This window comes from Centroberyx gerrardi, chromosome 21 (assembly GCF_048128805.1).
Source record: "Centroberyx gerrardi isolate f3 chromosome 21, fCenGer3.hap1.cur.20231027, whole genome shotgun sequence".
Lineage (NCBI taxonomy): Eukaryota > Metazoa > Chordata > Actinopteri > Beryciformes > Berycidae > Centroberyx > Centroberyx gerrardi.
Window position 1 is genome coordinate 17,629,065 of NC_136017.1, and position 24,003 is coordinate 17,653,067.

General features: G+C 38.9%; 1 protein-coding gene across 1 annotated transcript; it reads left to right on the forward strand.

The window, feature by feature from the left end:
- The first annotated feature begins 4,127 nt into the window (after positions 1-4,127).
- Positions 4,128-21,956, forward strand: chrm4a (cholinergic receptor, muscarinic 4a). Its single transcript, XM_071916749.2, has 6 exons — positions 4,128-4,613; positions 11,749-11,903; positions 14,223-14,424; positions 16,237-16,326; positions 17,155-17,424; positions 21,711-21,956. The coding sequence occupies exons 1-6, from the start codon at positions 4,143-4,145 to the stop codon at positions 21,954-21,956; spliced, it is 1,434 nt and encodes a 477-aa protein (XP_071772850.1). The 5' UTR covers positions 4,128-4,142.
- The last annotated feature ends 2,047 nt before the right edge of the window (positions 21,957-24,003 follow it).

Here is a 24,003-nt window from a genome sequence, read left to right on the forward strand (position 1 = left end):
TACCAAGTAGTTTATCAAATTTTCTGGATGCTAAAGTTTGGGTTATTCTCAAAATAGAATCTGCAAATAACAATAATGGTAGCTAGGTGTTCCTGCTGTAGGGCAAATCATTTGAAATCTTAAAATCTGCATCAGGCAAGATATTAATGTTCAGTTGCAACAGAGAAGAGCAGAGTCAGAGTTATATGTTATATGCCAATATGTTGAAAAAGACATGCTTTGTGTGTTTTTTGGATTGATTTCTGATCGATGGATATGATGGGAAAAAGATGGGAAAATAATGCCCAGGTCAAAATGGCTGGAGTTATACTGTTATGTTATGTCTCGCATTGTTTTTCTTTCGTTCGTTTCTTCCTGCATTGAATACTGCATCAACATTTTACAAACTTTTTTTCAGCGCTAGCCAGTCCCTCCCGTTAAGTGTTTGAGCAACAACAGAATAAGTCCCTCGACTCTGCGTCTTGTTGAGAGAACAATATATATTTAAACCATGGCCTAAATTGAATACACAGTAGAGATTGGTTGGAGGGATATGCATTAATTTTCAATAAGCACGACGCTTTGAAGTAGTTCTAGCTATAAATTCACAGTCTGAATCTGAATATATTTGATTTCCATTCTGTATTAATGTATTAGCAAGGTTTGAGTATTCAATTATAAGTTAGTAACCAAGGCTCATGGACACAGTGGTCCTGAAAAATATCATTTTTAGTCATGATGTTACAATGGAACCACCTGTAGGATCTTATGAAATCTGCTTTAATTTTCCCAAAATTCATTTTATTTTTGATTTTTCAGTTTTATTTTCCCCAGATTCTGGATTTCATATATATTGAAGCATTTTTGTTTTACTCTTAATAATGTCTGGAATCTCAGTTCCCAGAATATATCTCTGCTTGCAACAGGCATGTAACATATTTTTTATTTAGAAGATTTTTTTTTTTTTTTTGCCTTTATTAGATAGTCTGTACTGAAGAGACAGAAATGAGACAGATTTGAACCTAGGCCTTCACAGTAAGATGGTACTGAGTCACCAGGATGCTCCAGGCAATGTTTATTATTTTAACAAGTATCTTTAATAATTGTGAGCACTAATATTATGTGGCTGGTAGTGCTTACAACGATTTTTTGCTGAATCGAAAACTAGGCCATTCCTGGTTCCATATGGTTTGCACTATCGTTGATGACTGTATAAGTGTATGACTGAAAGGATCATGTAGGAGGATACACAATGTGAAAGCTGAATATGTGCAGTCATATACTGACATGCATGATCTGACTGTTATTATCATCCCTTTACAACTCCACAGATTATCCACAGGCAACTGCTAATGCACTCACACACACACACAACAGGCAAAATGCCCACACAGCATCCCAACGCATCTCTGCTCCGCATACACATTGCCATAATGTTACAATATGTTTCTGTTTATCCTTTTATGATAGAAATAACTTGACATAACAAATGTTTTTTACTATTTATTTTATTTTCCTCAGTTTTCCTCACAGTTTTTTCTGTCTTTTCATTGCCTGTTCGTTCAGCACTTTGCATCTTCTGTTTTGAAAGTTTGTTATTATTATTAATAATAAGAGCATCCTACTCCTGCTTTGATCTGATTTGCATCACACATCTGATCTGAAAAAGTAGGATTTGCCCTATATCTTTCTGCCTCCAAAAGGTCAGCGCTTCAGGAATTATTATTATCACAATGACGTCCATGCATTTCTGGATCATGAATGGTTGTGAATGGTTTTCTCGGGCTCTGGGATCATGGAATTTAGTCAAATTGGAGATTTGGTTTTCATAATCAACAAAAAGTTGATAAATATAGATCTTGTGGAGAGATTATTTCTCTGGTGCTCATAAATTGTACTAACCATGTCAGTATATCTTCAATATTACAGTTGATAGGGATAGTGAATAGATGAGTTTGCCTACTGAAGTAATAATCAGAAACATTTTCATATAAATAAATGTCCGTTCTGCTTCTCTCTATCAGATTGATATAACACAATAGTAATTCAACCTACTCATGAAAGCTTTTACATTGGGTGTTCTAAACACCTGGTGTCTGGTAGGTCCTTCCAGGGAATAATCCTCATAGGAAATACCGAGAGGAAAGACACAAACTTTAGGTTTAAGATCTACACTAGATTTTTTATTTTTATTTTTGACTCCTCTCATATCTAAAAAACGTGTTTTAATAATGTAATATTTTTTTAATAATTTAATTTACAGTATCATCTTTATTTGTGATTAAATAAGTCGAACGTGTTCCTGTAATTGTGGTGTAGATCATACTTGGGTAAATCCCCCTCCCCCTCTGCGCTTTTCTTTTATTGTTGATACTTAAGTAGCTGCTAACTTAACTAAGAATTTGAATAGGATGTGTTTCAAGTTTCGAGTTTTAGTGTCCCAAGGTCTAGATATTGTTTCAGAGGCTTCGGCGCCACTGTAAAAAAATATTTTGGGTATTTTTTGGGTGATGAAAATTGTCAAATTCAAAAATATCGGAACAAAATATCAACTGGGAGCTTCAATCAAAAAATATCGGTTTTGCCCTTCAAAAACCCATATCGGTCAAACCCTAATAACTATGAATTTTCGGTAGTGCAGCTCCTAGTTTACCACCGAGGTCACAGATTATGTCCATGTAAATAGATTTCATTGAAAGATGGTTTATCATATGACCATTTCAGACCAATCCAGGGATCATGATGATGATTATGATGATGATGATGATGATGATGATGATGAAGCTTGTGCAGTTGCTGATCACCATGAAGATAAGAGGATGGTCGATCTGATGGTCATTTCAGTTAAGATAGAAATGACCTTGCAAGTGAAGTGAACCTACATAGAGAGAGCAAGAGGCTTGAAGACAGACATTCAAGTGGGCACTTCACCCCGCACACTTAACCTGCCTTTGCTTTTGTTCTCGCTGTCTCTTTATGCTTGTGTGTGAATGTGGCAACATGTACATTGAAAAGTGGTGAAGAGACAGCAGGTAATGGGTTTTCAAGAAGGGCTGAAAAGCTGTGAATATAAACAAACAAGCATTTGACAGACAGTGACATTTGGGAAGCGGTCAAGTTCAACCCCTAAGGTTTACATGATGTGCAGGTTCATCATCGACCCATCAACCATCAACCCAAATGACCAAATGAACATGTTCACAACATGATACTATGGCACAGTATACATATTAAAATGCTTTGGAAGCTGTTTTAATTGATATTGGAAAGGTATTTAAGTACTGATTTCACAAAACGATGCAGGTAGCAGCTGGACGACTATGGACATCGTCTCAACTTTAGTTTCGGCGTTATATTTACATGAGTTTTCAATGTTGGTGCAGTCCATCATATCAGCATCTATTCAACATCAAAATGTCTGTTGTTTGTTGTATAAATGCTCAGTCTGAGCAACTAGACAAGGTACATGTTCTAAAAGATAAGCACTTTAGTCCTAGCCAAGGTCCTTGTCTGGTCTACTTGAAATCTGGAGCATTTACTCCTTTAGTTTGGTTCATCTGGCCAAGTGAGATCAATGCCATTTGAACTTAGGTGGCACCAAATAACAGCATCAAGATGCCTGAAAATGCGAGACGTGAGAAAATGTGAGTACTACAGATCTCTAACAAGAGAACTTTGGTGCAGTTTGTTGAACAACTACAGGAAACAACCTCAAACCACAAGGGTTTATGGGTATAAGGAGACGGATGTTGACATCTGACAGCCAGCAGTTACTCATACTTGACCACAGACAAGTTCATCATGCTTAGCTAAATTGTTACAGGGACTGGAATTGGAATTAATCGGATTCCCTGCCACCAGCAAAATCTCTAACCTGGCAGGATGAAACCTCTGTCCAGTAAACAAGCTCCTTGTGAGTTCATGTGTTTACAAGCCCTGGTTCACTTGTAATTGGGCAGTGTTAACCTAAACAAAGAAAAACAACTGTAGGTGTGATCACACCCTAATGTTCTCTCTCTTTCTCCTCCTCAGGCTCCTCTGTCAATCAATCAACTGACCTGTTCTCCAATACTTCATGCGATGCCTCCGCCAATGAATCAATACCCTGCTCTGCTGTGGACGAAGATGGAGTGGGGCCAGGAAGTCCATATAAGGCTCTAGAGATGTTTTTTATCGCCTTGGTTACAGGATCGCTAAGCTTTGTAACAGTCACAGGGAACATCTTAGTGATGCTGTCCATCAAAGTAAACCGCCACCTACAAACTGTCAATAACTATTTCTTATTTTCATTAGCATGCGCTGACTTGATAATTGGCGTCTTCAGCATGAATTTGTACACAGTCTACATCATCGTTGGCTACTGGCCACTTGGGCCTGTTGTCTGTGATTTATGGTTAGCCTTGGATTATGTTGTTTCAAACGCATCAGTGATGAATTTATTGATCATCAGTTTTGATCGGTATTTCTGCGTGACGAAGCCCCTTACGTATCCGACAAGAAGGACGACTAAGATGGCGGGGTTGATGATCGCGGCAGCTTGGATCTTGTCATTCATCCTGTGGGCTCCTGCTATCTTATTCTGGCAGTTCATCGTTGGAGAGAGAACAGTGCCGCCTGGAGAGTGCTATATACAGGTACAGGTTTCATATTTATTTCTCAAAGGAAAAATCCGTAATATGGACTCTAGTAACATCTAATAGCAGCCATAGGAACTACAACATCTGCAAAAATGTGTCCTCTACAAGTCTCAGCCAAAGCCCCCAGGTCTGCCCCAACCTCTCTCACCCCTGCTATCGGCTAACCCAGAGGTGTAGCAGCTCAAGCTGTAGCTAACACTAATCAACTTTACCAAATACCATTTAGCTGCTTACTAGCAACAGGTTGTTTGTGAGCAAGATATTTATTTATGCACAGCAAAGCTGTGGCAAGCTGTTTGCTATGATGCATCAACAAGAAACGTTAGCTAGCTAGCTTGTGTGGCTACCGTTACTTACATCATAGGTTGCTTACCTGTCCAATAAATGCAAGGCCAACGAATATATTTAGAAAGTTTGCTCACGAACCTTGTGAACAAACTTTTAAACTAGCGATTGTAGATCTAAAATGAATCAAGATTCTGCAACTGCATGGCCAATTTCTCACCTCAAATATTTTCAGAAACAGATTTTGGTGGACTGTTTTTTTTTTTTATGAACTTTGTTTATTGATTTTTTATACACAAATTGACAATAATGTTAAAGCACTTGTGAGTGACAGTGTCATATTATAGTAGTACAGTAGAAAAAAAAAAAAAACAACAACAACATACAATACATTGCAACTACAAGGAAAACACAACACAAACAGTCAGCTTGGTCATATTTCACATATTACAGTAAACACAATAACCTCACCCATCAGGTCAGAATAAGAATAAATAAATAAAAATAATAAGTAAATAAGAAAAAATGGGATGCTATTCGGGGATAACTGGGAAGGTAATTTTCTCTGCATAGGCAAAGAAAGGCCCCCACATCTTTTTAAATTCCTTGGAAGAGCCTTTCAATGTATATCGGATTTTTTCAAGCTGTAAATTATTGAAAATTTATTTTAACCACAGAGTGTGAGAAGGCGGTGTTGGTGATTTCCATCTCATTAGAATTAGACGTCTAGCCAATAATGTTACAAAAGCTATCAGATCCGCTTGGAGCCTAGGCAAAGGCAACTGAGGGATGCCGAACAGAGCAGTAATGGCATTAGGTTCAAGAAGTGTCCCACTTACCTCCATCAGAGTATTGAAAATCGCAGTCCAGTAGTTACGCAGAGATGTACACGACCAAAACATATGCACATGGTTTGCAGGTGTTTGATGACATTTTTCACAAGAGGGGTCAATATTGTCATAAATTTTGAAAAGCCTAACTTTGGTCCAATGAGTGCGGTGAACAACTTTACATTGAATCAACCCATGTCTGGCGCAGACAGATGAGGTATGCACACGTTTAAGAATATCCCCCCAAAGTTCCTCAGAGATCCCCTCCCCCAAATCCTCCTCCCAAAGAGCTTTCACAGAATTCAGAGAGGTTGAAGATAAGGTTTGGATTTGACTGTAAATATATGAAATCATACCTTTCATCACAGGGACCTGAGTGAGAAAAGCATCTAAAGGCGTGTTCTCAGGCAGGTTAGGGAACTGGGCATATTTACTGCAAACAAAACTACGAATTTGCAGGTATCTAAAAAAATGATGTTTAGGAACAGAGAACAATTCCAAGAGCTGTTGAAAAGATGCAAATATATTATCAACATATAAATCCTTGAATTGTTTAATTCCAAGGTTGGACCATATGCAAAATGCGCCATCCGATATAGAGGGAGCAAAAGCATGATTTGCAACTAGTGGAGCAGAGGTAGAAAGAGTTTGTAAACCAAAGTGACGTTTAAACTGGTTCCAAATCCTTAAGGAGGTTTTAACAATTATATTTTTAACATAGAGGGAGAAGGGGCAGTTGATGGGGGAGTGTACAAGAGCTGTCAGCGACACAGGTTTAGAGGAAAAAGACTCCATAGCCAACCAAGCAGGAGGGGGGTGGAATGTATCAGATCTGAGCCAATACTGTAAAATTCTAAGGTTAGCAGCCCAGTAATAAAACCTAAAGTTGGGCAAGGCCATTCTTCCAAGAGGCTTTGGTCTCTGTAAAAAGTCCTTACGTATTCTCGGGGATTTTTTGTTCCAAATAAACTCCAAAATTAGTCAATCAATTTTCCGAAAAAACGCTTGAGGGAGGAAAATAGGTATACATTGAAATAGATAGGAGAACTTTGGGAGAGTATTCATTTTTACAGAGTTGATCCTCGCAGCCAAATTTAGTGGGAGCAGTGACCAGCGTTCAAAGTCTTGTTGCATACGCGCTAAACAAGGTGTAAAATTGACCTTAAAGAGATTTTTAAATTTGCTTGTAACTTGAATTCCAAGATATGTAAAACTATGCCGAGATATTTTAAATGGGAAATTATCTAAGGGGTATTTACGTGCGGTTGCGTTTAGAGGAAATTGTTCACTTTTACCTAGATTAAGTTGATATCCCGATATAAAACTGAATGATTTCAGCGTGGCAAGTGCAGCAGGAACAGATACAGATAAGTTTGAAATGTACAGAAGAAGGTCGTCCGCATAAAGAGAGACCCTCTGTTCTGTGCCATTCCTGGTTATCCCAGTGATGCGGAGGTTAGAGCGAAGCGCGATGGCGAGGGGCTCAATAGCGACGGCGAACAGCAGGGGGCTCAAAGGGCAACCTTGTCTGGTGGACCTGGAGAGGAAAGTATTCTGACTGAGTATTATTTGTTCTAACTGAGGCTTGAGGAGAGGAATATAGTAGTTTAACCCAGGTAATAAACTTTTTGCCAAAGCCGAATTTATCTAGAGTATGAAAGAGATAGCCCCACTCCACGCGATCAAAAGCTTTCTCGGCGTCCAATGATAATAATGCTTCTGGAGCAGTGAAGGTGGATGGATTATAAATTGTATTGAATAACCGTCTTAAATTAAAAAAGGAATGTTTATTCCTAATGAAAACTGTTTGATCAGGGGAGATGATAGATGGAAGTGTAGACTCAAGGCGCAAATCTAAGAGTTTGGACAGTAATTTAAAGTCTACATTCAGCAGGCTGATGGGACGAAACGAGGTACAGGACAGAGGGTCCTTATTCTTTTTTAAAATAAGGGAGATTGAGACCCGGGTGAGGGTCTGGGGCAATTTAAGAGATTCAAATGATTCATTAAACATGTCAATTAAGATGGGGGCTAATTTATGTAAAAACTTCTTATAAAACTCAGCAGGATAGCCATCTGGTCCTGGACATTTACCACATTGGATGGATTTAGCTGCTGTAGTGAGTTCTTCAACAGTAATGTTTCTTTCCAAATCCTCGACAAAGTCAGGGTGAACAGTAGGGATATCAAGTGAATTAAAGAAACTATCCAAATGTGAGGAATCAGCTGTGTTTTCAGAAGTATACAGTGATGTGTAAAAATCCTTAAACTCATCATTAATTTTCTTAGGATCAATTGTTAAGCCTGAAGATGTCTGAATTTGAGGAATTTGGTGAGATGATGATGTCTGTTGCAGTTGATAGGCTAGCAATCTGCTGGCCTTGTCCCCATGCTCGTAATAAGTATATCTGGATTTCAGTAGCATTTCCATTGTATGATCCGTAGCTAAAACCTCAAACTCGGCCTGTAAGGAGAGGCGCTCCTTATATAGATCTGGAGAAGGAGAGGTGGCATAAATTGTGCCCAGCTATGCAATGCGTTCTGTTAATTCAATACGTTTTTCCCTCTTCATTTTCCTCTCATAACCACTGTAAGAAATTATTTCACCTCTGATATACGCCTTCAGGGTCTCCCATAACACATGGGGGTCTTATTTACACTAAGAAAAAAATATATTTGGTTTGAAATAAATTCCACAAAGTCCTCATTTGAAAGTAAACGGTTATTGAAACGCCATGGAGCACGGTTATTGTCAGATCCTTTAAAATGTATATTCATAGTAACTGGGTCATGGTCAGATATAACTATTGCATTATATGAAATTGACTTTACGGATGGAAGAATTCTATTATCTACAAGAAAATAATCTACACGAGTAAAAGTGTGATGGATATTTGAAAAAAATGAATATTCCTTACCAGAGGGATTGAAAAAACGCCAGGGGTCAGATACGGCAAATTGTCTGGATCACCTTAGCAGATCTCGAAGACATACAGTTTCGGGTAGAGGAGCGGTCCAGTTTAGGATCCAGCCAACAGTTGAAATCCCCTCCTAAAATAAGGAAATGTGAGGATATATCTGGTAGAGTGGAAAACAACGTTTTAAAAAAGCCATCATCATCCCAGTTTGGGCCATATATATTAACAAGAAGCACTGGAGTGTTATACATTGTACCACTAACAATTAAGTACCTCCCGTTTGGATCTGCAATCACATTTGAACACACAAAGGGAATTGACTTGTGCAATATAATAGCTGCTCCTCTAGATTTACCCTGAAATGAAGAATGGTAAGAATGGCCAACCCAACTACCTTTTAATCTGGTCTGATCAGAAACTCTAAGATGAGTTTCCTGTAAATAAATTATCTGGGCACCCAAGTGTTGGAGATGGTGCAGTACTTTGCTGCGCTTAACAGGATTATTAAGGCCTCTACAATTCCAGCTACAAAATTTTACCCCACTTCCATCTTGCTGTGTTAAATTAGGTGAAGCCATAGCAACATCTTAAGAGGCAAGGGATGAAGCATAATGATAGACATACTAGTGAATAACAGTATCCAATGAATGTATTCAATGTTGATAGACCAAGCAGACACACTAAAAAACAAACAAAAAACACAAAATAGAACAACCCTTTGTGGTAAACAAACCACGTTACACCCTCCCACCTTGGCAGAAGTGTCTCCCCAAACGAGACACGCCGATCAAACCTTATAGAACGTACTAAACGCTCCATCGTAGCCATCACCATCATAGTCAACTACTATAACCTATCGCTACCTAAGAGAGAATCGTGACAGTATCAAACAATTGTAAACACGTACGAAATTAACAGAACCTTAGTGACAGGATACCAATAAGTTTCCACGTTAGGGAAGTCGACCATTAGTATGGAAAGTAACAATGGCTTACTGGGAAATCTAGTCCAAGCCAGCTCTGCTAGCTCACCTATGTCTCTTCACACATTACTTGGAGTGACTGCTTTCTTGAAGCGTTTGTTGATAAAGTCACTTGCAGTGGCAGGATCTTCGAACCGGTGTATGTCTCCGCTCGGCAAGGTGATTCTGAGTACTGCCGGATACAGCAGCCCAAACTTGATGCCCGGACATGAGTGGAGCTGACACTTAACATTGCCAAAAGCAGCCCGCTTTTGGCAAGCGACAGTGGACGTGTAGTCAGCAAAGATGGAAATCTTCTTACCCCGGTAGAGGAGAGGAGAGAGTCCCGACGTAGAATCTCATTGCGAATGTGAAAGTAGTGCATCTCCCTCTTTGGGCTTGTCCCGCAGCGTAAGATGGGCTCGATCTAGCAGGGGCTTTTCGTCCAGGCGAAGTATTTCCTCTAGTAGTTGGGCAATAAACTCAGTAGGATGGGGTCCCTCCAACCCCTCCGGTATACCCACCAACCAAATATTATTTCTTCTGGATCTCCCCTCCAGGTCCTTGCATCAGCCATCCAGGTGTTTAACTTGAGCTGTCAGCTTGCTAACTGTAGCCTCCAACTCTGTTATCCGGCCACTATGATCTGTAGCTGCTAGCTCAAGCTCTAGCATAGTTTGCACGTGTTGTTCGACCTTTTCTTGCAATGGTTCTATCGACTCTTTTAGTTCTTTTCGGACAGAGGAAATCTCGGAGCGGAGACTGGAGGACAAAGAGTCAATTTTCCCAAAGATGTCAGCTTTCAGGGAGTCCATCATAGTTTGCAAAAGTTCGGCATTGAGTGTGTTATGAGCATTAGCCTCAACCACCTGTTGAGTAGCCGGTTCAGGAAAAGACGAGGCTTTGTTGCGGCCTCCTCTCGGTGGTTCGGATTTTAGACGAGCAGAAGACATTTTGGTCGTTTTGGTTTATAAAAGTCACATACAACGAATTCTAAGTATATGTTCTATGTTTTCTAACTATAAATGACCAGAATTGTGCAGGAAATTATTAAATTAAATCACATTCTCAGGAGCAACGGGGAAACGCGTTACATCATTGGCGCCTCCGGATCCCCCATTTTGGTGGACTGTTTAGCTAAAATAAGAAAAAGTTTCCGAACAAGCCGCCATGTTTTTCCAGTTTGAAAACCATGGTGCATGCGTCCAATCAGATGGAGGAAGTGTTTGTGCAGGTGTCGTCTCTAGGGTCATTTTGATGTTGTTTTGTTGTCATGGAAAAGAAACTTGTAACTTGTGTCTCTATATGCATGTATACAAATTTAATAAAATTTCATTGACTGCATTAGGAGATACAAAGTTTTTGAATTTATAGCGGCCCTTATGGGTAGAGTTTGGAATGCCATTGGAGGCATGCTTAATAGACCCTATCCAACAAAGGAACCACATTTTGTCTTGTTTGGATAAATTGTTAATGGTCATCTAAGTATTAGACTATGCCCTTTGTGAAGTTCAGATGTGGGAGTTACGACCTCTCAAAGATGACATTTTTAGATCTTTAATTATAACACTGTGGCGGACTCTATAGACATTATTCACCATAATCTGTGGTTTGGGTATGTTTAACACACACAGTTATATTGTGTGCTTCTCAGGGTTAAGGAGACACGGTCCCTTTAAGAAAGTCTGGTTTTCTGAGTCTGACGTCAGCTCGACGTAATGTTGTGTTTTTGAGCGCGAAGTAAATTGTCTTGCTCTGTGGTTAAAATAAATGACACACGAGTTGGTGTAGTCAACGAGAGAAGTTGTCCGTCTCTGCATTCCTGCCACTTCTACAACACCACCATCTGGTGGATTGGGGTCATATTTTTTATGTAGTAAGCCACTACCAATATCTATCACTCTGCCAAATTTCATGTCTCTGTCATATACCCTCATATACCATCTCATGGGAAATTGCAAAAACGTGAGAAAACAAGGAAAGTAATAATAGTAAACCAAAGCAAAAACAAAAGGGTTTGAACCCTGTGTGCTTGACCCACCACATTCTGTGTAGATAAGGGAAGGAGTCTATTTGTCTCTGTCTGTTCAATTGTACTTTCTATCCTAACTTTTGTCTTTCTTTTTTTCTTTCTACAGTTCCTGTCTAACCCTGCGGTGACGTTTGGTACAGCTATAGCAGCGTTTTATCTTCCTGTCATTATTATGACAGTCCTGTACATCCACATCTCCCTGGCCTCCAGAAGCAGGGTCTCCAAACACAAACCGGAGAAGAAAGAAAAGAGAGGAATAAAGTAAGTGTCTCATTAGAATCAAATAGCTTTCTCTTATTTGGACAACAATAAAAAAAATACACATCATAACAGTAGCAACAAAACAATAGCAATCTTGCAGTCACTGACCTTGTCTTTGTTAGGGCAACTGTAAAAAAAAAAAAAAGAGTTAATATCAATATCGATACTAGTCAAAGTCAATATGTAAAGTAACACAAAAAACCCCCACAAATAACTAATTCATATAAGTAAGCCTATAGCATATATTTTGTTTGATTTCCCATATAATAATAATAGTACTGATAAAGATGTATCATTGCACTTCCTCTATTATCATTTAATTTTTACTGATATAAAATGAGTAGCCGATACAGATTTAGAAATAGGCTTCTTTCTGTTGACCTTTACTGGAGGAAATAACTTTTTCCAAGATATAATGGTTTAAGCAATGATTGGAAAGAAATTAATGACAATAGTTCTGTTTTATGTGTTAAAATAAATAATTTCCAAGTAGAAAGTAAGTAATAATAAAATAGTATCACTAGGATCAAATTGTTTGTTGAAATTGGTTTATATGTGTCACAGTGTCTAACACTGTGTGTTCAGTCAGATGGTTGTGGGTTTGATCCCCAGTCCTTTCTGTGTGCATGTTTGCATGTTCTTTGCCGTGTTCTCCTGGGTTTCCTCCCATAGCCAGGTGGATTGGAGAGTGTAAATTGTCCATAGGTATGAATGGGAGTGTCTGTCTATCTGTGTTAACCCTATGATGGACTGGAGACCTGTCCAGGGTGTCTCCCTACCATCCACCCAATGCATGCTGGGATAGGCTCCAGCCCCCTGTGACTATGAATAAGCAGGTAAAGGCAATGAATGAATGAATGAATGAATGAAATTTTTTTGATTTCTCGCTATATATATTTTTTTTTTGCATGTCTATCTACACCACAATTTGCTACCTTGAGCACACAAATTGCTGTTATGTGGCAAGATACATTTTATTCATTTTTTACTTGTTAATAAATTCTGGTAAATTTTTTAGATTTATTTATTTTAGATTGATTTATTACATCTTTATTATTTATTGTGTTGAATTCAATTCAGTTATGATTATCAGTTAAACCACCTAATTACACTAATGTTAGGCTACTTAAATACCACAAGGTAATAACATTACCTACCATTAAAGTTCGTAGGGCAGCAGAAGACGTGTTATCAAGTTACTGTTTACAAATCCCGTTACTTACATATGCGAGTTTGGAGCAAATTGTGGAATTTGAAGTTTCACTTTCGTTTTCACAATGTGAGGCTCTGTTGGATTCAGTACAATGCTGCTGGTCTGTGCATCGCCATCGACATGATGCGCACAGACGCATTAGAGATCGATTTAGATCATTGCCTATACATTGACCATCTTTTTATTTTGTGATGGTGTTTGTGTAAATTTTTTTTTGTTGGAGCCATGCCAACTAATGCAAAGTTCCCAAGGCATGCTTCCTACGTTTCTATTTGCAAGCTGCAATACTGTACACGCTGAGATGACACTGAGGTCTCAACCATGATTTGTGGTTTTCAATGTCAATGCCCCCTCCACACAGGATCTGGATTCATTGCTACCAGAGCGAGACTAATAAAGATGTACCAGTTGACAGAGATGGTCAGCTAATGCTGGATACAGCGTACAATGTCAGACACATACAAGAATTTGTTTATACTGATCAGCTGTTAAAGTTTAATTTTCTTTTTCAATATCTTCTTTGTTTGAAAATGTGCTAAAGCAATGGAAGGTATACTTACAGGTGCTAGTAATGCAGACCAGTCTTCTAAAAAACTTACAATATAAAAACATATAAAAACTTAACTTTATCTCAGAATCTCACAATTCTGACTTTAACCTCAGAACTCAAATAAATATTTCTTATGTGGCCCTAATCCTCTTCTGTAGCCTTCCTACAATTTGTAAATCATTGCATTTGTATTATCTGCATTCAGCATAAACTTCACAAAGTCAAAAGCAGATTGCAATTTCTCAACAGTGTGTTCAACCACAACAGTAAACAACTGTATCATCTGCCTAAAAATGTAAATTGGCATTAGGTGGGTGTTGATCCAAGCTATCAACATGAATAGTTAATGTACACAATTTGTTGCACAATTAATTTGCATAATTTGTGCGCACAATTAATTATTCATGTGCAGTTTCATTAGTTGGTTCCCGCATTTTTTATAAAATGTGCACATCTTCTGATAGCATGCAAACAATTTAATAAAGTGTGTACATGTTTTCTTCTTTTGCACTGTCATCCTCACTCTAATTCTAATGTTTATTCTGTCATCTTCCAGGACTCCCAGCCTGTTGAAGAGTCACCTGTTAAAACAGAACAACAACAATGAGACCAGTCCTCAGGCAAGTCCGCGGTCTACTCCCAAACCCAGTCTGGACTCCAGCACCACTGTCCTGGAGGCTGTGAAGAATGGCAGAGTAGAGGAACCTAAACCAGTTCAGCCACAGCCTCCAGCCCAGCCCAGCCCTGGACTCACACAGGTACTGGATATTCAGGGATTTTACATTTTAAAAGGTGCCACATGTATCATTTTAACATCAATAAATCATTACCATATGAATTTTGAGAGATTAGTATAATTACAGTAAGATAATTAGCCTCTACACTGCATTTTACATTGTGAGCCATTGGGTCGGATTTGGCTGATGGATCGCTTTACGGTATAAAACAGGACTCTTTATTCCAGTTCCAGTATTCTAACTGCATTGTTTCAACTTGACACTAGCTTACCTGGTCTGAATGCAGATTGGCTGTTATCAAGGACTGTTATCTCTTATCAAGGACTCGTATCCTTCAAAACAAATGGGGCAATGCCAGCGAGGGAGAGGGGGGACAAGCAACAGGGATTATGGAAAATGTGGTCTTAATTTTAAGAAACAGAAAATGCTACATGCAGCACCTTTTAAAAATACAGGAAAACTTGTGGATCCCCACCCCACCCCCACGAGTCACTGACAACAATGCAGCTCTAGAACATCAAGTGCACATTTGCAGAGTGTACAGTCTTACTAATCTGACATGAAATTGATATTGATTTGTTGATTTTTTTTTACCAACACAGGTACAGAGGAAAAACCCCACACACCTTATAAACCCCAGACTTCCAAACCAAGTGATCTACCTAGCAGCCACAATGAGCAAGCATGCGCCAAAGTGAATTTCCTCGTAGATAAATTAATCTAAAATGTTCAGCAATTTCAGTTTTTCAGAGTATTTCAGTATAACAAAGCATGCATGTTTCATACTTTGTATACAAGTCCTGTTTATTTTTTAGGGTCACACCGATCACAGCTACAGTTCATTTTCTTTGGTCCAAACCACAGTAGAAAAGTTAACCTTGTTGTATTCTTGTATTTGGTTTGTTTAGGTCCACACTGTCTAATTACAAGTGAGCCAGGGCTTGAAAACAAAAGTCACTACTTATGAGTCACAGACTCATAAGTAGCTTGTTTATTGGATAGAGTTTTGGTAACTTGTCATCCTGCCAGGTTAGAGATTTTAGCAGCAGGGGAGTCAAAACAAATCTGATTCCAGTCCCTGTAACGTTAGCTAAGCATGATGGACTTGTCTGTGCTCTTTGCTGTAATTGACCCTCTCTGGTGTGCATGCCAGTTAAGAACACATGAAGAAACAGCTGAATGTGAGCATCAGTCCAGACGTCATTTTGTTATGCTAGGTTTCCTGTAGTTGGTTCGGATTATGCTCTCACTCCTAACGAACAGCACCACAGTTCTCTTGGAAGAGGACTGAGGCTCACATTTTCAAGAGTCTCATGCGGTAATTTGGTGCCACCCAAGTTCATATGGCATTGTTCTCACCTGGCCAAATGAACCAAACTAAGTAAACGCTCCAGAGTTCAAATAAACCGCTCAGAACATGCTTGGCATGAATGCACTTTTAAAGACAGGCAAGAAGGACTTGTTTCTCTCTAACAGTATTTGTGTTGAACTCTATGGGGAAAATAGTACGGAAGAACAACTGCTGAAGTGATTTGTGTCTTTCATGAAGCTTTGTTGTGGTAACATGATGATTTGAAGATGGTTTGCTCTGACCTCAGACTTTTGTTTAGTTGGACTGAAGCTGAACTGAATCTTCAGATACTGTATACTGAAATGCTTAAAGACTGGGAAGAAAATCTGTAAAAAAGATATCAAAAGTCTGATTATGTGTTGCAGTCTTCTTGAAGTCCTTGTACATTAAGAATTTTTGGCAACATGCTAATAATGATGTCTTTAAAGAATAAATGTTTTTGAAATAAATCTATCTATCTATCTATCTATCTATCTATCTAGGAGGAGAAAGAGAGCTCTAATGATTCATCCACGGCTTTTATTCCCCCCAAGGAAACAAAGGAGAATACCAACAGCGAGGCGACAGCTGAGGTTGGCTTCTGTCATGATCACTTCAAAATTTGAAGAGAATTTCAAATTAAAAGCCTTTTTCATATATTCACTAGCTAACAATTAACTGCTATTTTAACAATTACAAAAGCTATCACTTCTATTCATCAGGTATTACATGACTTGTAAACATAAGCATTACTGTTAATAGTATTTTATTATAGTGTATACAAATGTATAAATGTATTGATATTAATGTATTATGGATTGGATTATTTTCCTTGTTTTTTGCTCATACAACTGGGTGGAGCGTTCAGACTCACCTGCTAGCCATGTGTCTTGATTTCAACAAGGAATGCATACAATAACAAACTGTTTTTTAAGGAAAGTAGTGGACAAATGTAGAAACATTTACCCCCATGTAACAAGTGCCTGGTAAAGAACAAAGAAACTGCTAACCCTACTAACTACTACTAAAACTCAAATACTTAAGTACTTTTTTGATTTGGACTTAACATAAGTATTTCCCTTTTAGGGGATGTCATGTTTACTCATCAATCATCACATACATTTATTTTCCTATTTGGTTTAAAGAAAAAGACTTCATACAAAATATTAATGAACATGAGTCTTCCAAAATTAAAAAGAAAAAGAAGAAATCAGAGTCAGTATAAGTAACATATAAGTTGATGCAAAAATGGAGAAAAAAAACCTGAATTATCCCGATCACCAAAATGTATATGAATGTTTACATTGTAGGCATTTACATTGTAGGCATTAGCAATTGTGGAATTCAAACCCGTGATACAGAACAGTGAATTTCTTTAACCACTGTTCAAACCTAACAAAACTCTATTGGTTCTGTCCCAGGCTGCAACAAATGCCACCCCTGTTGCCACGACGACAACCAATCCCGCCCTGGCCAAGATCAGCGCCAGCTCCAAGTGGTCCAAGATAAAGATCGTAACGAAGCAGGCAGGGGATGAATGCATCACGGCTATAGAGATTGTCCCTCCTGTAGAGGGTGGCGAGAAGCATTCAATCCCAATCAACCGTCCAAGGACAGTAGCGAGGAAGTTTGCAAGCATTGCTAGAAGCCAAGTGAAGAGGAAAAGACAGATGGCTGCCAGAGAAAAGAAAGTATGATCATGTAAAATGGGAGTGATGGGGGAATGAATGGACAGAGCAATTGAGTTGAGGGATGGTTGTATATTACATGAAATTAGTGGACATACAGAGGGATATATGAGATAGTTTAGTTTAGACACAGCAAGAAAATTACATAAGAAGTTGAATGTCCAAAAGAGCAAATCAGATGCATCCAAGTTTATTCAGTTGATTGTAGACAGTATAGGATGTGTGTGTGTGCGTGTGTGTGTGTGTGTGGGAGGGGGGGGGGGGGGGATTTCTGGGAAAAGTGAAATACAATGAAATCAATTAACGTCTCCCACTCATTTACCATAGTGATTACCTATAATATATACAATTTACATTATACATGCATACAGTGTGTATTTCAAAGAGGACAGTTTGCTAGCAAATTAACATATAAATGCAATGCATGATTATCAACACAAAGACATAAAAATAAGATATAATGGTAAACTACATTAATTGCCACAGAAAGGGAAATGAATGAACTATGGGATGTGAGTAAACAGGGACTTGTGTTGTTGGTTTATCAATAAGTTGTAGGACAGCCATCATCTGTGGAATAGTCCTTTGTAAATCCTGATGATCATTCATAATGGAAAGAGCATTCAGATACTCATTGTACACCGTCTTTTCTAGGATCATTGAAAAGCAGGAGACCCTATTTTCCAATTATTGTGAGAGTATACATAATTGAAAATTCACATCTCAGCAATAGAGTTGCAAAACGGACATTTATTCATATGAAAATGTTACAGATAATTACTTTAAGATGAAAGATTCAGAGGATGATTTCTGAATGGCCATACATCTTAAGAAATAAATGATTGCGTCGTTTCATTTCCAAGCAGTCACAAGTGGCTGATTCAGAGGTGAAGGAGCTCAAGAGGCAAAAGGATTGTAGTCCAATTGGTTTGAGAGATTTGTCTTTCCGTGGAAATGCAGCTTGAGCTTCACCTAAAGGAAAATGTTAGCACTGAAGTTATATCAGTTACTATTTGGTGTGTTGGGTATAATTAGGTCCATGGTTAGCCTAGGCCCACTGACAACCACCGGCATTCCCCTTAGACTTCTGCTTGGGTGGGTGAATGATTCGCTTATCGCATGTCAGACAGACAATGTCCTCTCTCCCTCCAGCTTCTCCCACTGCTGGGTTGTTTGTGTTTCAGATGGAAAAATTCAAAGTAGCTGTCATGCTGTCAGTATGCTGTATGCCAGTCTTAAATACATAACTCATCAGTAGAAATATTGCCTATTTGAGTTGGAGATGAAGAATTCCTTCTGGTGAATTAATTAGTTGTTATTGAAGATGTCTGTTTTGCTGAAAGATTGTTGTTAAGATTTTGACCAGTGACCAATAGAGGTCCAATTCCTGAGATGGGCATGTCAACCTGCCTGTGGTCCAATTTGCATTTTTCAGAATTTTCTGAATATTTTTGATTCTTCTCATTGGATTCATTCTGTTTCTCATGCACTGTCTTGGGGATTTCTTTAGACTATTCTCTAAATATTATAGTTGTATAGTTTAAGGCGAGAAGGCTTGTTTGCAAGGTGATAATATTACACTACTCTGCTACTTGTTTGAATTGGATCTTGAATGATCCACGGCCATTTGGTTGAAATGGAGATTTGATTTGAGGAGATGAAATCTTGTTATTATTTCATCTAGTCTTTTATTGAAGGAGTCCACGAGCATTTGGTTGAAAACCCATATAGTTTTTTCCAGGGCTTGATGAAATGACATCGGTTGATCCTTTTGCTTACAGTTGGTTTAACTTAAAGTCACAATGAAACAGAATTTTGATGGTGTCTTACTTCAGGATGTTGGGGTTGGACATAACGCAGGGAGACTGTTCAACGGTGTGTGGGTTTGACCATGACAAACATTGAAAGAGAAAGCCAGTGAAGCCCGCTGCATACTGTGTGTAGTTGGTGAAACGATCCACTGTGAAATGCTTGGCTCATAATCTTGAGCTTCACAAATTCTGATTCCTCCAAATGAATAAATTCAGCCACTGGGACACAAAATGTCGTCCAAAAATCTGTGATGGTATTATTGGTTGGAATGTTTATGTATGCCTGCTGGTACGCCATGAAGTAACCACCACAAATCATGTTTTCCAGGAAGTAATGGGATTTTGGTATAAAAAAACTATGAGAAATGCAAATTTTGTACATTTTTGGACATTTATTGTTAAATAGCTGGATATTAGCTAGCAAGGTGAAAAAGTAATTCATTTTACTTTGACTTTAATGTCTTACAAATATAGTCAATTTCACTTGTAAACGATATAATAATGTTTGCTGTGATGATCAAGAGGATCCTAGCAGATGGAAGGGTGGAATAATGGATGGAGGCATGGAGAGAAAGAAACTGTTGTTCAGTTGCATCACAGTGCAGAGGGGCACAATTTTGCTTCAAACACTCAAGTAAAATCAATTAACATAGATGACAGATCACTGTTTCATCTCCACACACACACACACACACACACACACATACACACACTTCATTTTCAGCCATCTATCATTAAATGAATCATTTATTATGAACACGATGCGATATGAAAGACGTTGAGTGTTTCCTTTAATTCTATCAAGCCCTCCATAAACGGAACAGTAATAAATCCCAATATGGTGTTTTATTAAAAACAAGCTGTATCACTCATATGACTATGATGTATGTTTGCTGTCAGAGAGGTGTTACTGTGTAAATGCAACAAATGCAACAGATTTTTACCATTAATATTCAGGTGTTGTGCAGTTTAATAGCTGTTTACTAGTACAGTGGGTATTTATCAGCAGAGGGTCGCTTCTTTTGCAGCTGTTTATTAAAGTGACGTCCACAGCACTTCAGGGGCAGCCACCCTCCAACATAAGATGCCTTGAAAGTCTGCTGTCACCACCAGCATCTAGGCTTGCTCTCAGTACCTATAACTGGTAACAGACAAAATTTTAAGCAGATGGACCCTAACACAGAATGAAAGAATATTCCCTGGTCTTCATTTCTTCTTTTATTTTCTCCTCTCCTCTTTCTCTTCTTCTCTTTGCTCTCCTCTTGTCACCAAAAACCATCTTTGCCATCCTGCTGACATTGTCAACACATTGGTGCAATATAATAATAATGATAACTTTATTTATATAGCACCTTTAAAAACAGAGTTTACAAAGTGTTTTGACAGAATAAAAGCAGAATACTAAAAATTTGAATTTAAAAAGCAATGCAACAATAATAAACAGGGATTAAATTCAGATAGAGGACAGAGGTGGAAAAGAGCAACCTAATTGGGTAAAAATGACATTTCGCTAATTTACTGGGGCACAAACCATGAAACACGTGTTGGCCAAAAAAAAAACTTCATCAGAGCATTAAGTCATTTAATCATCCTCACACCAAAAGAAAGGTTCCTATAAGAGTAAGTCGACTCACTTCATTTATCTGCTTTCCAGGGCTATAGTCATGACTACCGTAGTTGGGTCCAACTCAATTCCAAGACCAGGTCCAAAGGGGCCGAGACCAAGTCAAGAGACCAGAGCAAATCAAGTCCTATTCAAGACCAAGATCAAAATAGGCAATAAACAGTGTACATGTCTGTCCAAATGTAAAAATAATACCTAAAGAGTTTCATAAAAGGACCAACAGAGATCTGCTCTGTGCAATACCCTTCAACATCCAACTAATCAATTTTGACTAATCAATGCATTGAAGTTTGAGGACCATTACATACTATATACAGGTGTAATCCCTTAAATTTGTAGTGCTGGGGTGAAAATAAAGTTGTGCCAGGTGGAGAAAAATTGATCTTTGAAAATTTGTAGATAGGAAAAATTTTAGGCAGGAAAAATTGAGTCAACATCCAATAGGAGCTGAGACCAAGACGAGTCTGAGTCAAAATGGGCACGAGACCTTTAGAAAGGTCTTGAGACCAGACTCAAGACTGAGACTGGACTCAAGTACTACAGCCCCACAGCTTACATGTCCATGTGAACTAGCTTATGTTGCTGTGTATGTTGAACTGCATTCATATTTTGTGGTGTGTGCCCCAATTTTGGATGCCCTACCTACCTCACTCTTTTGAGTAGTTGTGTCGGATCCAATATCTTTTGTCTCAGCACTCCTCATATAAGAATTCCACTATTGAGGCGCACTTCTTTCCCTCATACAGCGCCACAAACTTGTAGTCATTGCATGGTATGACACTACTGCCTTTCTGTGCACCGTGCTATTTTCCTCATCTCACTTCTCCTCTCTCTTCTCTCTCCTCTCCCTGTAGGTGACTAAAACCATCTTTGCCATCCTGCTGGCGTTTATCATCACATGGACGCCCTACAACGTCATGGTGTTGATCTCAACCTTCTGCCAGTCCTGCGTCCCTGACACTGTCTGGGCTATTGGCTACTGGCTGTGCTACGTCAACTCCACTATCAATCCAGCATGTTATGCCCTGTGCAATGCCACGTTCAAAAAGACATTCAAGAATCTGCTGTTGTGCCAGTACAAAAACATAGGCACAAGATGAGATGGGAAGAGAGGACAGAGGGAGGGATGGACGGGGAATGGGCAGAGCAATGGAAGTATGGGGCAAGAAGGGGGGATGTAGGGAGGGATGGATATGAACTATATTGATGGAAGGTGAGTGGAAGAGAGGAAGGAGGGAGATGAGCTGGACAAGAGGGATGGCTGGAGGGATTTGAAGAGATTTAGAAGGACACACTGGTTGGAGAGACAGAAGGGAGGGAAGGATAAAGAAATGTACATTGGTGGGGATAGGGATTGATATGGAGAGGGAATAATGGCTTGGCAGTAAAAATAGAGGGAGGAAGGAATGGAGTAAAAACAAGGGAGGAATGGGGGTATGGATTGATGGAGGGATAAATTTAGAGTGGTGAGGAATGACAACGGCAATAAAACTGTAGAACATTGAAGGATAATGGCGAGGCATGCATGGCTGAGGAAGTGGGCTGGATGGATGGATGGAGAGAGGAAGAGAGGAAGGGCGGGGCAGAGGTATGGAGGGGTGAATTGATGGAAGCTTGCATTTTGAATGCTCAAGATGATGAAAGAAGTAAGGGGGAAAGAATGGACAGAAGTGGCACAAGGGACAGAGAAATGAAGGGATGGCTTTTAGAGGCTGACCGATTTATGATTTTGTGAAGGCCACTGTCAATTTTTAGGGGCGGGAACAAAAAAAAAGATAATTCATTAGACAGTTTTTTTGTAAATCTAGGCGGACAGCTTTGCCATTTTCATATAAGTCTAGGACATTTGTGATCTTGGCAAATAATCAGCCATAACTGGTGCTGATATTAATTGATTACAGATTATCTATACAAGCTTGATTGGTCCTGATTAATTTGCCAAATCAATTATTTGGTCTGCCTCAAATGGATTGATGGAGGGTGACACTGTGAGATCTGCTTGACTGAGGAAACAGGCATGGATGGGTCAATAAACAAAAAGGTAAATGGATAGATGAGAGGAGGAGAGATGACTTGTACATGTCTACTTAGATGAGAGAGAAGGAAAAGGTAGAGAGGGAGAGATAGAATATGGCATAGAGGAGGCCATGTTGGAGGTCCTCAGCTCTTGGGCAACAATGGCTGTGAAGAACTGATTGTGTCTTCAAACGTTGAACTTGGCCATCTCAACACTATTGAATAGACATGGCTAATTTCCATGCTACATCTGATCAATTTTGTGTTTAGATAATGTCAGCTTGTTAGTTAGCTAATCATAGTATCTGATTAGCAAACCTTCACTGTCTTGTCCTCAATCTGGTTTGAGCACTAGCTGACGTATTTAGCAGAATCTAGTGTTAATAGTGGCTAGAAGTCACATCTTAATATTAATGAGGGAATTAAAGAGAGGGTGAGGGAAGAGAGAATGGGGAGGAGGGAGTTTAGGAAAAGGACTGATGGAATATCTGATTTAACACTCATCCCTCCCTCTTATCCTAGATGATATAAAGACAGAGACAGACAATTAGACAGACAGGCAAAGGCTGCAAACAGGACAATCAGTATACAATAAGGATATCAGGATAAATATATATGTTGGACAAACATATCATCAGTGTCCTGCAGAACTCTCATATCTGCAAAAAATCAATTCTTCAGGTATTAATTATTAACTAACTGTTTGATTTGCTCAATGGTACCCATGTATTTCTGATATTTTACAATGACCGATCAATGTTTTGGCTTGGTCCCAAATTACTGAAACAGTTTCTAATAATGTTAGCTCTCAGTTATACAAAATCTGTACAAAATCTGGAAAAAAATTCAGGTCAAAGTTTTGTGCAGGGGTCAAGTGTTTGTCAAGGACACAGACATGATATATGGCCAACTTCATGGATTTGTAACCGGCCCATTTCAAACCCAGCTCTCCCATATGAGAAATGAAACGTCTACCAGTCAGCCAAAGTGGGACAAAAATCCTCCATGGCCCAGGGGAGATATTTAGGCTCAGCAGGACTTGGGCCGGGCTTCTGTCGGCTTACAATATGGCTGTGTCAGCTTAGCATGGCTCAGGAGCTCGTCAAACCCAAGTCAAGCACCAATCCCTCA